The sequence below is a fragment of the Hydra vulgaris genome, chromosome 15 (assembly GCF_038396675.1).
Source record: "Hydra vulgaris chromosome 15, alternate assembly HydraT2T_AEP".
NCBI classification, from domain to species: Eukaryota; Metazoa; Cnidaria; class Hydrozoa; order Anthoathecata; family Hydridae; genus Hydra; species Hydra vulgaris.
The window spans coordinates 43,851,840-43,866,571 of NC_088934.1; the positions used below are offsets into that span (position 1 = coordinate 43,851,840).

Genomic DNA, 14,732 nt, shown 5'->3' on the forward strand with positions numbered 1-14,732 from the left:
GATGATACTAATATATTTTTTTATCTGATAACAATATTAATAAACTTTTTATTACTATGAATGAAGAACTCAAAAATATTTCTAGTTGATTCAAATGCAATAAATTTACCCTAAATATTCTTTTTTATTCGATAACTAAAAAGTTGTTTACCGACAGCTCTCTTACTTTATAAATTGTGTTAATTTTATCTACTCTAATTATGGGGTAAAAACGAACTAATATAAACTAAAAGATTTAAAAAAAAAAAAAATCCGTGTGTGAAACTATGACATTCAAATGATAGAGTTCTCTGTATTTCATGTCAAATTAAAATATTATTTTTAGAATTAGGTTTTTTTCGAGCAATAACTTTTATTGCTAATGTACACTTTATTCTGACATATTTCGGAATGCAGAGCGATGTTTTGGAGCAATAGAGCGAAAATTATTTGTTACTTGTAGTTCAGATCTGTGCTTGAAGTGGGGCAGGATACCATCCCGTCACCTTTTTATAAATCTCTATATATAACAATGATAAGGCGGGATGGCATTTTTAATTTACCGAATACCATCCCGTTTTTTTTCTCTCCACTTCGAGCACTGGTTCAGATACAACATATGTTGAAGAACTTGCCAATTTAATTTACCCAGCATTGATTAACATGGAAAGGTTAACAACTTTTGTAATTGTATTTATATTTATAGAATTTCAGATAATTCTAGGAATCCCATCTTCTTCTTAAAAACGCTAATCGTGTTTTCAAAGGTTTTTCAGAGTAATGGTCCGAGGATACAATATGCCTTATTAATTACTTATTTAGCTTCAACCACTTAACGGTGGACATTATGCAGAAAATATTTTATAAAAACTTGACACTTTTTAGGCAAAAACTATTGTATTTGTTAATTAATGTTTTTATATAAACTTTGAAGCATTTCAAGGTAATTATTTCTTAATGCTTTTAAACATTCAAAGAAAACCTTGAAAAAAATAAAAATAAAATAATTTTAAAACTTTTTATCTCAATTAAACCAAAAGTCAACATCCCTTTTGAAATTGAGCATCTGTGGCTTAGTGGTTAGAGAGCTTGCTTTAGAAGCAAGAGACCCAGTGTTCAAAGCGAGCTCTGGACATATTCGCGCCATTGGTAAAGGAGTCGAGAACTTTTTAAATAAATGCTCTTTCGCTGTGCTTTGTGACAAAACCGTTAGGCTTTCTTGGGGCACCAATAACAAAAAAACAAATTTAAAAAAAACAAAAAAACAATTTTACTAACTAAAATTATGACACGGGCTCTGTAGCTATTTGTCCAGTAGTTATTGTACCGTATTTTCAAATATTTATAAATATTATAAATATTAATATTATTACATTAAATATTATAATATAATTCCAATATTAATAAACTTTTTAATTACTATAAATATAATAACATAAAGTAATGTATTTTTTATTTAACATTTAATCTATAATATCCAATTACAAAAATCATAGAAGACATTTTATACTAAGAAATTTACATTCCATACCAAAAAGTTCACATGTAATATAAATATAAATTATTCTATGTAAAGATTATATACTATAAAAAAAGATGCAAAAAAAAAAAAAAAAGTTAATAAAAAATCGTATTTGTTGATTATAAGCATTTTGCAGCTTTAAATATATGAATCCTGTAAATTTACATATTAAATGGAAATACACTCATTAGATATTAAAGTTTAACTTAAGACGATCTATTTAATTTTACGATTATCAATACATTAGACGATCTATTTACTTTTTCTCATGTGAAATGTTAAGACATCGTAAGTAAGAAGGACGATGTACTGTTTAACACCGTTAAATACGTCGATACATCGTGTTCAAGGCATTGTTTTCGATGCATTGAACTCGATGCTCCCTAATTGTAATTATTAATGTAATTTTCTTTGACCATCATAATTCATTACTGCAACTACTATTATTTTTATTACTATTGTTATTGCAACTATTATTGTTACTTATTCTTTCTGATATAAATGGACAACTTTTGCACAGCCAGACTAATGAGTTTCAAATTAGATTTTATAAACTATCTAGAAACTCTTCAATATGTCATAACTGGTTTTCAAATGCAAATGTTTATAAAAAAAGTGTCAAATTAATATATGAGTTAATTAGTTATGAATAAAATTTGAAATATCAAGACGACGAATTTTGATAATTTTTTTTGTTTGTTTGTAATAATATTTTACCTAACAACAACCTAAATGTTTCTTTAACAATATAAATATTTTACTGAGGAATTCATATTTATGTTGTAAATGTATTTTATATTTATGTACTAATACATTATATATTAGCGATGATACAGTAAATTAAAATATAGAATGGATCCCAAAGACAAAATTACGTCATCTCGGTTTACTTTATTGTACTTATATTTATAACTGGTATATAAGGGAGAGTCACCTAAAACGGGCCCCTTTTCAAAAAATAATAGAATCATCTACCTGTAACCAACCGAAAATTACAAACAGTGGTTTTTTCAGGAAGTTCAATCAATGTTCTACAATTTAACATCAGGAAATTAAAGGTGTAACTATGCCTTACGTTAACGAGCAACCGTTGAACAAAGAAATGCTAGTCGTCCATTTTGCCGTGAAAGTAGTCTAAAATGGCCCTCTTAATTTAATTTCTGAATAATACCTGATTAGTCAGAAATTGACTATAACTGATTTGTAGATGATACACAACCTTCTGTTTCTTATTCACACTAAAAATTGACACTCTAGGTAAAGAAAAATCGACAATAACTTCAATTATAATCAAACTATAATACTAAACTAAATATTTAGCTCAATAAAGTTTCACAAGTAGTACTTTTAAATATTCTTTTTGCCAAAAATTAACAATCAAAAAAACTATTTTTCGGAAAGTTTTCTTAAATGTTTATGGTCAGCTGCACAATATTCTACAGTTAAATTAGTAATAATAATTGTCCAAACAAGAGATTTGATAGGGGCCCATTTCACGATAGAGGCCCGTATTAGACCACTTTTCCCCTAACATTAAAACAGAAAATAAAAGTAACCGTGGCGCAGTAAAATAGGTATGCTCCGCCTATACTTGTGCTCTAGGCGAAAAAGGCTCTGTAACAAGGCCGGTAAGTCTTCTGGAAGCACCTTAATAATCCTCCCCTTCCCTAAAAAAAAGTTTTTATCTCGCATAAAATTTAAGTTGGATGGTGGTAACTAGAAGCAGTCAAAACTTTTAAACAAACATTTTATTTCAGAAGTTATGTTTGATTTCAACTATTAACAGGAAAATTGTGAAATTTCTATTGTTGCCATCATTAGGTCTTTTTACTATATTCAGGAACAGAAGCGCTTACTTTTCCATATTGACATTTTCCTAAAAACAGTTAAACTAAAGTTAAATTAGAAAAAAAATCATCCAACAAAGTTTTAAAAACGTAACCTTTATTAAGTTCATTTATAAAGGATAACTAACCTTTAGCGCATAAATCATACCGCGGCATGTTCATGTTTGGTGGAATTAATTCTTTTAATTCTGGTAGTCGTGCAGGTACTATAAATACAACGTTTCGACAAACAATCATTACCAAAAAAAATTACTTCAAAAACTTACTATACAAATTATTAGTTTTAGGTACAATATCTACAGTTATGTAGGTATAAAGTAAAACACTTTATGTTGAATTGCTAAGCGATTTTAAATTATGTGATTTGATTTCATATGTGATTAATTTTTGTTTAAATACTTTAGGTTTTGCCTAATGTGATTCATCGTCTTTTTTTTTGTGTGTGTGATCGTTGTTCAAATGATTTTAAAAATGCAAGTATTCGTCGTTCAAATGTCTTTAAAAAATTCATTAAAATTAAAACGAATCGTATAATTTTAAGTATTGCTGAAATGTTTACCGATTTCTGCCGAGTCACAATTCTTTTAAACAAAATTTTATATAATTTTAGTAGAAAATATAACTTCTATTTTAGTTGTCATGCACTTAACAAGTAAGAATGAACAATATTACAACAAGAAAAAACTTTCAATGGAAGTAAAGAAAATTTTTTTCATTTGAAAACAAAAGATTGTTTATAGGGGAGACCGGGGTTTGTTGGAACACAGGGTTAGTTGAAACATTGAAAACCTTATTATTGTTTGTAATAATAAACTAACGAGTAGTTTATTATTTACAAACAAGTAACGAAGGTTTCAAGAACTAAAATACATACTATTTTGTTGTTAGATTAAATATGTTGCCAAAATTAAGTTGTTGCTCAAAATTTTAGAGAACTGTTTACATAAAAGTAACTTTTTGAGATTTTTGTTTTATTATTTATCTTGTTTAATTATTTGTAACTTAGTATTATAAAAGATGATAAAATAGTTGACTGTCTACTGAGATGTCTAAGTAGTATTTTTTGTGGGTTTTCTTTTAATGCGCTTTTTAAAGAGCTTTGTGCATGGGATACCTTAATTGGATCGTTTAAGAATGCACTGTTAAATAGGGGATTGTTGGAACGTTGTGATTATAATTATGCTATTTTATAATTATCCATACTGGCACACTAAATCAGAGTTTAAACCAAGGATCTTATTATTTAGCATATGTTTTCATTTATTTAAGTATTGCTACCGCACTTCGTTGATAGCGGTTTGTTCTTTATTATTTTGAACACGATCCATTGGTTGCAGCTTTTTAATATCGATTGAATTCTTAAAAACAATGGTTTTCGACTCTTCACAAAAGTATAAAATGTTGTGCGTTTAAAACTTAAACATTTTAAAAGTTCTTTTACTTAGTTTTTCAAAGAGATTTGTTGTTTAAATTTAAATTATTTTTTCAACATACGATTCTAATTTTTCTTAAAAACTATTTACTATGGCAGACTATGGCATTCCTTATGTGACACTCAGAAGATACTTCATCAAAGTCAAAGCAACACCAAGCACCCTAACCAGTTTAACTGTGGGGTACCACAACAACAGAAATACTTTTACTATGGAAGAAGTGGATGCACTTACGAAGTGCATATTAGAGGCCTCATATGTATACTATGGCCTCACTCCTGCAGAAATGCAAAAGTTTGTTTACAATTACACGAAAAAAAGTGAATACAAAATTCCTCTTTCAAAAAAACAAGCGTACTGGTGCAGAAGGGTTTTCTTTGTTTATAAAAAGAAAACCAGAACTTGCAATAAGAACGCCTGAAGCTACATTGCTGAGTCATGCCACCAGCTTTAACAGGTATAATGTAAATTTATTTTTTGACAATCTGAATTCCGTACAAACAAAACACAGTTTTACCGCAACCGATATTTGGAATGTGGATGAGTCAGGTTATACAACTGTACAAAAGTCACAAAAGATTGTTGTCAGAAAAAGAGTTTTTTGGAGCAAATTGGAGCTGTCACATCGACCGAGAGAAGAAAATTATATTATACGCTATCGAATATCTGTGACTTTTGTGCTGAGGTGTAGTGTAATATATATATATATATATATATATAAATATATATATATATATATATATATAAATATATATATATATACATATATATATATATATACATATATATATACATATATATATATACATATACATATACATACATATACGTTTGTGTGTGTGTGTTATGAAAAAGTGCTTTTTTTTATTATTAAAAATGCTTATTTCATACTTTCATATAAAGTTTCAACTAACCTCATTTTTTGCAGCTCTCTAATCAAAGTTATATTTAAAACTATATAACTACATTTAATCATAATTAGTGAATATTGTGTGTTTTTTAGTAAATAGTATTAAGGCAATAAAAAAAATTTCAAAAAGTACTTGCATTTTGGCCACAAGTTCACAAATAAAAAGAAATGTTTTAACTAACCCTGGTCTGGTCCTGCCTGGTCTCCCCTTTTAAATTTTGATAGGATTATGCTCAGATTAATGTAACTAAGTGAACAAAAGTAACTAAGTAACCAAGTGAACGAAAGTAACGTCAACAAAAGTAATATCAAAAGTAAAAATCAAATACTTACATCCTGCTAATGGTCTCCTCACTTGTTTTGCAAACTGATTTAAATAGTTTCCTGGAGGCGAGTACTGAGCAACTACAACGGTAGTTTGTATATCTGGTCGAAATGCAACACCCACACCAATTTTTTTTGTATCATACCAAATCATTTGTGTAAATGTACCACTTTGCCAAGTGAAGCCAGGATTTTCGTATCTGTAGTATTTTACACCTTCATACCTATGTTATAAAAAATATTCATAACTTTAATTAATGCTAATACATTCAACTTATACCAATTTATTTTTATATTAACAAAAAAACATATTATAAAACAGTAAGTTTTTACAAATCATTAAATTTAAGGCATATAGCAATGGTTCCCATAAGATTTGACCTAATAAATTTTTTATGTATTTATTATTAATATATACAATTTGTTTTAATAAAAGTTTATTAAGCGCCTTTATTATGATTTGCACATAGACAGATTTAGTTAAGCAAGCATTATTTTATTGTAGTTTTAATATAGAGTTTTTGATCAAAATAACGCAAAATGATAGCTAGCGTGTATATCTTGTCTCTATGTAAATAGTAATGATTTTAAAGTAAAATATAAAAATAGTAATGACTTCAAACAGTTTCTGATTCAGGCCATGCAGTATCAACCATTAAAAATTTAAAGTGCATGAAATAAAGAGTAAACTTATGCAATGATGACTAAATTTTTAAAATTTAGTCATCAGAAAGAACGATAAACTTATTTGGCACTCAACCTCTACAACAGATAAGAGGAATTTCAGTTACAAGTATTTTTATTTTATTGTATAAGCTATTTTTGTGAACCTTGTCATGAAAACTCAGCTCATGGAAACATGCATGTGATTTGTCATGAAAACTCAGCACATGGAAATATGCTTGCAATGTTGTCATGGAAATATGATGTTGTCATGGAAATGCTTATAAATTATAAATATGATTTAATATTATGCTTCTGATTATTATCTTTTTTCAGGTTTTGATTTTTTCTAATTACAACCCTCGGAATTAGGAAAAATTAAATCGGCAATAATTTACTGACCTCAATCTTTTAGAGGTCGGCATCAGGTCAGCCAAAAAAAATGCAAAAAAACCAGCCACTAAAGTAACTTTTTAAAATACTATTTATCTTTTCATTATATGTTAGCAGATTTTATTTTAAAATAGTTGTAAAAAAATAGGTTTTGTAGTTTTACATTAAAAAAAAAAAAATTTGATCTTATTTAAAACCCTCGACCATATTAAAAAATAGAGAATCAGTATGCCAAGTATCTTTTTCTTAAGGTAAATTAAACCATCTTAATTTAACTGTTGTTTCAAGGTAAATTAAACCGTCATTTTGAGGGTCTTATTTTATGGAATGACAGTTTCATTTTTGAAAAAATAATGTTTGATATTACAGTTAGTAAGGGATGATATTTATGATATTATGATGATGATATTGTATGCAGTAGTGGTGTCATGGTAGAGCACTCGCTTTATAAGCAAGAGGTTCCAAGTTGAATCACCACCACGCCCCTGGTAGTACCGCGCTCAACTTGTTTCTCCGCGCAGAGTTGAGAGAGGGTTATAACCACAATTAAGTAGCCTCCCCGTTTGTAGTGGCCTTCTCAGCCTTGAGGAAGTGAATTAACAAAAAAACAAAAAAAAACTGCATAAGCTTTTCAAGATGTTCAAGAACTGATGGCAATACTAAGTTCTGAGAAAATTTACATGTCTGTTCTTAAAATCTTGTCAATTTTTTTTCTGTCTAGTGGGTAGATACCAGATGTTTTAAATTCATTTACAGCAAACTCTTGTATGTGATCATATAATCTATATAACATATATGTAATCATACAAACTAAGATTATCATATTAGTCAAGAGATTTAGAAGCAATCTTGGTAAAACATTTTTGGTAGTTATGTATAACATTTTTGGTAGTTATGAAACCTTCCTTCGCCAATTTTCCATTCAATAATTACTTTTCTCCATGCTGATTTCATGAGTCCATAAACTTCAAGGTCAAGAGGCTGTAGCAAATGTGTACTGTTAGGAAGTAAGAAGACCATCCTAATGTTGTCAATAAATAAATGCCATGCTAAGTTATCACCTATAAGAGGTTTTGGTGTGTTGTTTTCAACATGTCTGAAGTAAGGTACTACTAATGTTTGCAGCCAATCTTTAAAACAGTAGCCATAAAACCAACCAGATTTCAAGTATCCAAGTGTCCAACAGATGTTCACCTTTACACGCTGTATATGGAGGAAGAAATACACCATCAGCAGTACATGCAAACTTAATAGAAACTTTGATGTATTCATAACTCCTTTAGCATGTTTAGCACCTTTTTGGAATATCATTTGTTTTGGTTTTTGGTTCAACAGAAGGATTAGTTTTGTCATAGTCTATTATATTTTGAGGCAGAACATTTTTTATAGTTTCTTGTAAATTGTTAAAAAATCTATTTAGAGAACCACATTTGCAGCACACTTTCTACAAATATTTTGGCATGTTCAATAAGATTAAAGACTTTTATGCCATCAAAAAAATTATCTTACCCAATCATTACCAGGCAAATTTTCTTTAAAACGTGGACAGTCTATCCCAGAATTGTTAAGAAAACTTTGTATAAAAAAATTTGAGATCTACTTTATTAAATGCACAGCTAAATTCACTAAAAGTTGTAATTTATAGTGCTATTGACATTTTCTTTTCCGGTAAAAACAAACTCTTTTGACCAACCACACTACTTTTGCATAAAGCACTAACATTATACTTAAGAGTTCTGTGTGGTATGTTTAGTAGCCTTGCTACACATCTACAAGGTTATCCATTGTTAACAAGTTTGATAGCCCTTTTAAGTTCACTACCTGAGTAAGTTTTAAACTTTGTCTCAAAGTAGTTTCTCACCATTTCCACAAATCTGTTATAAAAAAATGAAAAACATGAGCTAAAAATTCAAATTATTTGTATCTTTAAATATTAATTTTATTATTAAAAATGTTTTAAGTAAAAAAAATAGTTAATTCAAAAGATGCTCATTTATCCCATATAAAAGTGCTTAATTACCCCACCTTACTTTAAAAGCCTATATTTTATAAACAAATCATTTTTAAGACTTGAAAATTTGTACGAATTTACTTCAATATATGTATGGCATACTAGAAAATATCTAAAATTCTAAAAAATTTTTTAACTACAATTGCTTACCTTTAGTGTTTCCAGTTAATAGTTTTTACGGAATTCTATCAATCTACATTGTGATATTTTTGACCAAAGAGTTGTAATTAACAACTTATAATTTCTTAAAGTTACTTTAAGTATTTCTAGTTGAAAATGAACTAAGCACTAGTATTTACTGTTTTATTTGACAATTAAAATGAATATGTTAAAAGATGCATGACTACCCTATAAAGTGTTTAATTAACCCATTATACGGCACTATTAACAAAAAATAATATACAAATACAAACCAAAACAAAAAACAACAAACCAGTATTTTACTGCATGGTGAATGTGTTGAGATTGTGATAGTCCTCGAATGGAATAAATATTTTCTCCATAATCTTGTCCATCTCTTTCTGAATGATATAACCCCCTATTTTCAGACACTAGTCTATCTGCCCATTTTTGTGACTGACTTGCCAATACATCATCCCATACAAGCTTTGGTGCACCATGTAATGAACGTAAAAAGTTGTTTGAATACAATGCTAATTCTATAAATATTAGATGCAAAAAAAAGTTATAGAAAGTAAAATATTATTATATGGGCAATTCCACGCTCAAGTGTGTTATTTTGATAAAATGAATAAATAAATTCAAATAAAAACCAAGAAATCATTGGGTTGCCAAATGTTTAAAAATTTTTAATTTTGATTAACAATGTTATTTGCGTTATTTTTTTTTTTTAATTTTCAAATTATAGTTAGCGCCATACTTTTTATATAAATGGTAGCTAAACTACATTCTGTTAAAAGCGTAGAATTGTCCCCGTAAGTAACGATAACTAATTTGATTTAAGACATAAATAAATAGCTAAAACAATTTTTTGAATAATTTTATGCAAAATAATAAATACTGAGTTTAATTTAAGAAGCCAGGTTGAATATTTAGCTTGAAATATTCAACTGAAAACAACAGGTTTAAAGCAATGTTTTTTTGCATCCCGTAAGTAACATAACATATAATCAACTTTAATTCCTAAACTTATAATAATGGAATGAAATTTAAATATTCAGGAAAATAAATAAATGATTTTGGGATGATTCATAAATATATAAACATCTAATCTGATAAAATAAAAAATATATATTTTAAAATGTGACATTACAAAAATCAAAATGTGTCGTAAGTAACGGTGGAATTGCTCATATGATAATACTTTACAATCATCTCACTTATGCTACAACTATCTCACTTATGCTACAAATTTACTCTACAATTACACAGGTCTGCAAATTGAAATTTTTAATTTTTTTTTAAATAGTAATGGGTAAACCATATGTATTTCGGCATGCTGAATTTGAGAATGCCATCCATTTTGACCCATCACATTATTTTCTGCAAAGTGGAAATTAAAATAAAGGCAAAACTCGCAAAACCCGAAAAAAGTCTTAAAAATTACACAAATTTTATTAATTTTAAGTCATAAAATATTTATTTATATTATATACAAATACAAATATTTATAAAATCTGGTTTTTTTAGTTTCGAAGCTTCACTTTGAGCTTTTTCTTTTATGGTACATTAAATTTTCTCTATGCAGCACCCATCAGTAGTCACCCATCATATTTGTACCCCATTGACCTTGATACCTTCTCTCCATTTCATTGATATCTTAGTGAAACCTCTCACCTTGCTCTTCACTAACTGCACCAAGTTTTTTCGGGAAGTAATCCAAATGGGAGTTCAAAAAAAGATGCTTAAAACTCATTGAGCCTCCCAGATTTTTAAAATTGCACAACATATAAGTGTAGGTCCTTCTGATTCCCTAGAAACTTCGCAACTACATCTTTAAAAGAACTCCATGCTGACCTTTCAACATCATTCATCACATTTTTAAAGTTGTTATCTTTCACCAGCTTGAGAATGTCAGGACCAACAAAAACTCCCTCCAGCTTTGCTTTAGACAGACGAGGAAACTTGCTTGAAAGGTATTTAAATGTATCACCATCTTTTGGCAATGCCTTCATTAACTGCTTCATCATGCCAAGTTTGATATGGAGCGGTGGTAGAAAGACCTTTTTAGGATCAATCATAGATTCAAAGTTCCCGTTTTTCTCTCTGACCTTCAATGTTCTTTTCAGCCACACTTTCAGGTTCCAGTGTTTAGCTTTAGCACGACTATCTCATTCACAAAAAAAACAGGGAAATTTTGTGTAACAACCTTGCTGTCCAAGTATCACAGAAAGATCCCCCAAATTGTCCACTTGAATTCCTTGTACTTTAACTTATTCAAGATCAATGGCAAGTTACCATATGTTTCCTTTAAACGCACTGAATGACAAATGGGTATTGATGCGTACTTATTCCCGTTGTGAAGCAGAACAGCTTTTATACATCAATCAACAGTTTCCATTTTTTAGCTATATATTGAACCTTGATTAAGGACATTGAACCATTAATATTGGAACAATAGACTAGCTCACCATCATTGAGAAAAATTAGGCTCAAAATGTTTTTCTCTATATCTATACCAAGCAAAAGAAGTTCCAGGTGTCAATAAATTCTTCTCTTGCAGTCTGGATCCTAGTAACTCAGAAGATTGTCTTGGGAGTCCTAAATCTTGGATCAGGTCATTTAATTCAGCTTGAGAAAATTGTTAAGGTCCACTGGAACTTTCTTCTGATTCACTTTCTAGGCTTTGGGGTGCTTGTGGTATAGGAATGCCAGGTCCATGAGGGAGTGGGCGGAGTGCCGAATCCATGTTAGGGTAACAAATTTATTTTTTATTTTTGGTACTATGCCCTTGCACATTGCATGAACAAAAGTAGCTGTCACCGCTGTGGTTTCGATCATGGGAAATAAATCTTTCCAGATCATGGGAACACCAAAACAAAAAAAGGATGTTTTGAAGGACTTAAAATGTGGTCAAAAGGTAAAGTTAAACACTTTACCTTTTGACCACATTCTAAGTCCTTCAACACACCCTAAACAAACTCCATGCAGGGTCCAAGATTTGTCCTGGTCCCCTATCTTCACACCAAAATAAGCAAAATACACTTTTTCAACAAAATCAGTAATATTTCTTTGTTGTTTTTTTACTACAAACTCACCACAAATATAGCAAAAACTCTCAGAAGAATTTACACAACCTCTTGAAGTCATTTTTAAAACACACGTTATGAAAGTTGAAACATAACTAAATAAATAAAAGGGCATGGACCAGAGTTTGGGAATTCCTTGAGAAATTGGGCATTTGTATATATCAGGATACATCCATACTTATTATGAAAAATCCCGATATATATGATTCAATACTAATTAACTTTACCACCATGAGTTACTAAATGTTTTGTTTCAGTCTATAAAACATAATATTATTTTATATTAAGTTGGATTAATAAATAATATTTATAGTATAATATATATAAGTATATTATATTATAGTATGATATAATATATAATAGTTGGATTAATAAAAAATATATACTTCGGCAACAAACCTCGTTTTGCGACTTAAGATAGGCCATCCCACAGTATTTTGTGTTTTGCCGAAAAACCTTATGCAAATTTTTTTGATAGTTTTCCTGAATGTAGCAACCAAAAATACATAGGAATGAACTCTTATTTCAAAGAAGAAAAGTCGCAGACCCGTATTATCTCTAATAAGCTATTATTTTTTTATTCATAATTTTTAGTTAAATCATTATTATGTGAGACAAACTTTTTACTTTTTTGACAAATAAATCAAAACCTAGCTTACCTTTTTCAGATGGCGAGCGAACTATTTTCAAATTTGTATCTAAAATATTTTTAATATTGAAAGTTTAAAATTTTAAGTAAATATTATTTATGCTATAAATATATCGATATAAGATATTATCAATGATATACAATACTAGTGATAGTTAAATAATAAACTGAAATTTTTAACAAATAAAAATTAATGATAAAAATAATGCATTTTGGTTTTAATATATACAGCAGCTTCCAAAAATTTGCGGACAGGCTAAAAAAAATTGAATTTTACAAATATTTTAACCCATACTTCAATAAAGCTAATGTTATATACCAGTTAAAAGGTTTTTACATTTACTATGATGTTTGGAACAATAATAATTATTTAATTATTGATTTTAAAAATAACAATTTTGATGAGTTTGAAAACATGCAAACAAAATAAAGCTTTTTACATTTTCCAAAAAAAATTGCTAATTTTATGGTATCGTAAACAAGTACATTGATGAAACTATTATAAAGCTTTATTTATAAATTATTGAGATCAAGTGATTTAAGAAATGTCTCTCGTCTCCAGTAAAATAAGTTGTTTGTGGGATCAGTTCATATGAAAATTTGTTTCATAAGATAGCACAGCTTTACAGAGTAAGTCTGATATTGGACAAATTGTGAAGAAATTTAAACTTAGTAAATCTACTAAGAATCAATATCAATTAGGAATACAAAACAACATATCATCAGGATAAAAAGCTTTTAATATTAAGCTTTTTTATCTTAATAGAAAACCCCCATTTGGCGACTGTTGATTTACACGGTGTGTTCCCAAAAATAACTGAACTTTTTGGATATAAAAGAAAACACATATTATATCATCATTGAAAGTTATTATTTATTCAAAATAGGTTCCATCAGACTCAATAAAACGTTTGGCACGATCAACCAGCGCATGCATAGATTTTTTTATGTCATTTATATGAATGTTCCTCAGCATCTTGGTTACAGCTGCTTGAATGGCTGGGATATCATCATAAAATGCTCCTTTCATCTTGGTTTTCAGTTTTGGAAATAGAAAATAGTCACATGGTGATAGATCAGGCAAATATGGAGGGTGGTTGATGAGAGAAATCCATTTTTTCATCAAAAATTCGTTCATTTTTGGTCTTGTGAAGTGGTGCATTGTCATGCAATAAACACAGTTGTTTTCCCGCTGGATATTCAGGTCTAACACGACAAATTCTTCTCCACAAACGATCTAAAACGCCTAAATAGTATTCTCCATTAACAGTTCCACCTTCTGGAACAAATTCCTTGTGGACAATACCCTTTGAATCATAAAAAGTAATCAAAATTGTCTTGATTCCAGACTTCTGGAAACGCAATTTTTTTGGTTTTGGCTCGCCTTTGGACTTCCATTCAGCAGACTGACGCTTAGTTTCAGGGTCATATTTAAAGCACCATGAATCATCACCAGTTATAATCGAATCAAGAAAGTCTGGATCGTTTTCAACAGTTTCAATAATGTCTTTGCAATGCTCCACACAAGCGATTTTTTTGTCTTCATTTAATTCATGTGGAACAAAATGCGCACATACCTTTCTTTTACCCAAATCTTGAGTTAAAATTCTCCAAATAGTGTTTTTACTTGTATTTAATTCCTCAGCCAACATTCTCGTAGTAAAATTTGCATCGATACTAATGATTTCACGGACTTTTTCCACCAATTCAGCACGATTACTAGCTTCTGGACGACCTGGCCTCAGATCGTCATTTAAATCCTCACGATCATTTTTAAATCGTGTAAACCACG

The 14,732-nt window shown here is 29.2% G+C and overlaps 1 protein-coding gene across 2 annotated transcripts in view; it reads right to left on the minus strand.

Annotated features, from left to right (window-relative positions):
- Nucleotides 1-3,234: 3,234 nt before the first annotated feature.
- Nucleotides 3,235-14,732, minus strand: part of LOC100198915 (uncharacterized) — a 45,599-nt gene continuing 34,101 nt past the window's right edge. For both annotated transcript variants that reach the window (XM_065820752.1, XM_065820751.1), the window contains 5 exons: nt 12,951-12,989; nt 9,516-9,741; nt 6,025-6,239; nt 3,477-3,554; nt 3,235-3,377 (listed from right to left, as the gene is read on the minus strand). In XM_065820752.1, the coding sequence (XP_065676824.1) occupies nt 3,319-3,377; nt 3,477-3,554; nt 6,025-6,239; nt 9,516-9,741; nt 12,951-12,989 (617 nt within the window). In that variant the 3' untranslated portion in view covers nt 3,235-3,318. The remainder of the gene's footprint in view (nt 3,378-3,476; nt 3,555-6,024; nt 6,240-9,515; nt 9,742-12,950; nt 12,990-14,732) is intronic.